This window comes from Belonocnema kinseyi, chromosome 6, assembly GCF_010883055.1.
Source record: "Belonocnema kinseyi isolate 2016_QV_RU_SX_M_011 chromosome 6, B_treatae_v1, whole genome shotgun sequence".
Classification (NCBI taxonomy): Eukaryota; Metazoa; Arthropoda; class Insecta; order Hymenoptera; family Cynipidae; genus Belonocnema; species Belonocnema kinseyi.
The window spans coordinates 77,619,228-77,622,019 of NC_046662.1; the positions used below are offsets into that span (position 1 = coordinate 77,619,228).

At 37.5% G+C, this 2,792-nt stretch overlaps 1 protein-coding gene across 2 annotated transcripts in view; it reads right to left on the bottom strand.

Moving 5' to 3' along the window:
- The window catches only part of LOC117174217, a 3,119-nt gene extending 589 nt beyond the window's left edge, over positions 1–2,530 (bottom strand). Inside the window, exons 1-2 of one of the 2 annotated variants that reach the window (XR_004467275.1) lie at positions 2,358–2,530; positions 233–2,114 (exon numbers count right to left, since the gene is read on the bottom strand). Coding sequence is in view for 1 of the 2 variants with exons in the window: in XM_033363087.1 (XP_033218978.1) it covers positions 286–2,114; positions 2,358–2,385 (1,857 nt within the window). In the remaining variant the exon portion in view is untranslated. Of the gene's footprint in view, positions 1–101; positions 2,115–2,357 lie in introns of those variants that run through there. The other variant, XM_033363087.1, reaches the window with a different exon arrangement.
- Positions 2,531–2,792: the final 262 nt, after the last annotated feature.

Here is a 2,792-nt window from a genome sequence, read left to right on the forward strand (position 1 = left end):
ACAACATATCGTTGGAATCGTTATAATTCGTAGATTTCGAATATCATATTTGTGATTTACTAAGTGGGAAATTTAAAAAATTTTATATTCCATATTTTAGGCGTCATTAGGAACAAATGCTCCCCGCTGACCAAGCTCACTGCAGCAGCTCGACAGGGTCAGTAGACGCCGCGTAGTGGGGGAACGGTACACAGGTAGCTGTGGCGGAATTGTCATCTGCCCAGTTATTTACCTCTCATGTTTTAGAGTCATTAGATGTAATGACAAAAAGAACACTCCTGTTTCCTAATCATTATACATGTAATCTCTTGAATCAAATTTCGAAGATTCTTCATACTCGTAATTCTCGGCTTCCAAATTTTTAAACCATTCGTTTAAATCTCCATCTGTCTCTTCTTTCCAGGTTGGTTGAGAATGAAACCGTTTTTGTTCGTCCTTCCAAGAAATATCCGTTTCTGGAATTTCTTGATTTTCTTCAGAAACTGTTTCTTCCTCCACTTTCATACTTTCCTCTTGATTTAAATTACTTTCAGTGTGAATACCATTAATAACACGATCTTCATTTGAAATTTTGATATTTTCAAGTGCTTTCATAAAATCGTTTATTTGTTTTTCTAATTCTGCTTCATTTACCAATGCTTCTTCAGGAATCGCCTCTTTTACATATCCATGATTTGGCTCCACTGAACTCTGTTCGTCAATTTTTTTCATATGTTGATCAACTAGGTCTACTTCATCAGGCAAAATCTGTGAAACAGCGGCTGTGAGAAGAGTGTCTGAACTTTCTGGCTGAGCCTCTAGTACTTCATTGGATTTATATTCATGTTCGTTCGATTCAGGGATTACACTTGGGGAATCTGATTGATTAAAAAATAAGTTAAACAAACTTTGTTCTCCAGATTCTTCATTTTTAGGTGCGCTTGTCAGAATCATACTTTCTCGTTGAGATTCTTCATCACTGAAGCTTCCAACTTTCGTCTGCTGAAATTCCGGAATGTTGACCCACCACTTCAGAGATTCGTCATCCAAAGAGCTGTCTTCAATTGTTGGCTGTCTGGAAAATCCAGAATCTGCGAAGAAAGATCCTGGATCTGAGACACTTTGTTTACCTTGTAAGAAACTATCAGCATTCTCAGCTGAAGACACATCACTATCACTCACATTAAAAAAAACGTGTATAAAGAATGGAATCTGTTGCGAAACTTCTTGAGACTTTTCATTATCAACACTTTCTTGAATTCCAGTTTCTGGTCCCATCGAAAATTGGAAATGATACTTTTTAACATACGATGGTACAATTTCTTCAGCGGGTACACTTTCTGCAGCTGTAGCCTTAGCTCTGTCTAAATCGTGCAAAATTTGAATAAGATTTAGTGGAGAGAAATCTTCATCTTTTTGTGATTTGTCCAAAACCTTTTGAATTTCTTTCTCTAGTTCCTTTTGAAACTTTTCAACCGCGCTGGAATTACCATCCATTTCTGCTACCAAAGTTGACATTTGAGGAATCTCTGAACTTGTTTCTGCTATATCTTCTACCATTTTTCTGGGTGCTTCGGTAACAATTGACATTCCAATTTCAGATTCAAATTCATTCAAATTTTCCTGATTTTTTAGGTTTGCAATATGCGTTGGCACAGGAGTAGTTTCTGTAACATATTCAGTAGATTCCTTTATTTCTGAAGGTATTGTTACGTAAGGTGAAGATTGTTGTGAATGAAAAACAGAATCTTCGTTAAGTAAGACTGAATCAGTTTCCGTGAATGATTCAGGGATCAGAACGTTTTGCGTTTTTGCCGACCAAGGTTCACTGCTCGATGGTGGATCGAATGCCTTGTTCTGACTTGATTTCTCTTGCCATGTAATAAAATCTAAATCATTCGGACTATCTGGATTCAATTGAAAATTCTTCTTCAGTGCACTTTTCCTTAATTGGTCCTCCTTCAGATCCGTCGGCGAAACGTATTGGCTTTGATAGAATGAAAAAAAGGCCCATCCGAGAAAAAGGGCGATTTCAATCACCAAAATTGATTGGACGATTTGTGTAAACTTCCGACAACCATTTTTAGGAACTGGTACCAAATTCGCTTTGCCTTCCTCCGCAGCAACTAAATCCTCTGAAAAAAGGATTTTTCAATAATATTTTTCAAGTTTCTCTTGTTTAAAAGTATTCAACTCATTGGAAAGTTAGCAATTCTGTTATTCACTCCTCGAGATTATTCTTCATGGAGAAGAGATATTGTCTTATAATAGGAGACTTATAATGATTAGAACTATCAGATTTAAGCTTTTCATTTCTATCAATTCGTTACTGTATTTAGGTTTTTGATAGGTGAGATCAAATTTAGTGAAAAACTTACCCTTGCTGTTTGACCAAAACTGCTTCATGATAGACGACTAATCGTGAAATGGCGATGTCGTGGATGGAAGCACGCGTTATTCTAACTCTCTGCAGACGTTACGACGATTTAGAGAAAATAGAGGGAAACAGCTAGCTTCGATCTGAGTCTCCAGAATTCCCACCACATTCGCCTTGTTCTTTAGCACCAGATCTGAAACGAGACGTGATCCAATACTATGACAGGTCTATGTCCGTGTGAATATGGTAGGAGACGATATAAATGCCTGGGTTGCGCGCGCAACCCATTTCTCCTCTTCTGAATTTGAAAACTCGAAGGTGCACGATTGCCGGTCGGAACACTTCGGCGGTTCTATTTACATCTCTATCTGCTTTGAAATAAAATGAAGAGATTGGGATTTTAATATTTCCAGATTTCGATGCTGGGCTGGTGATT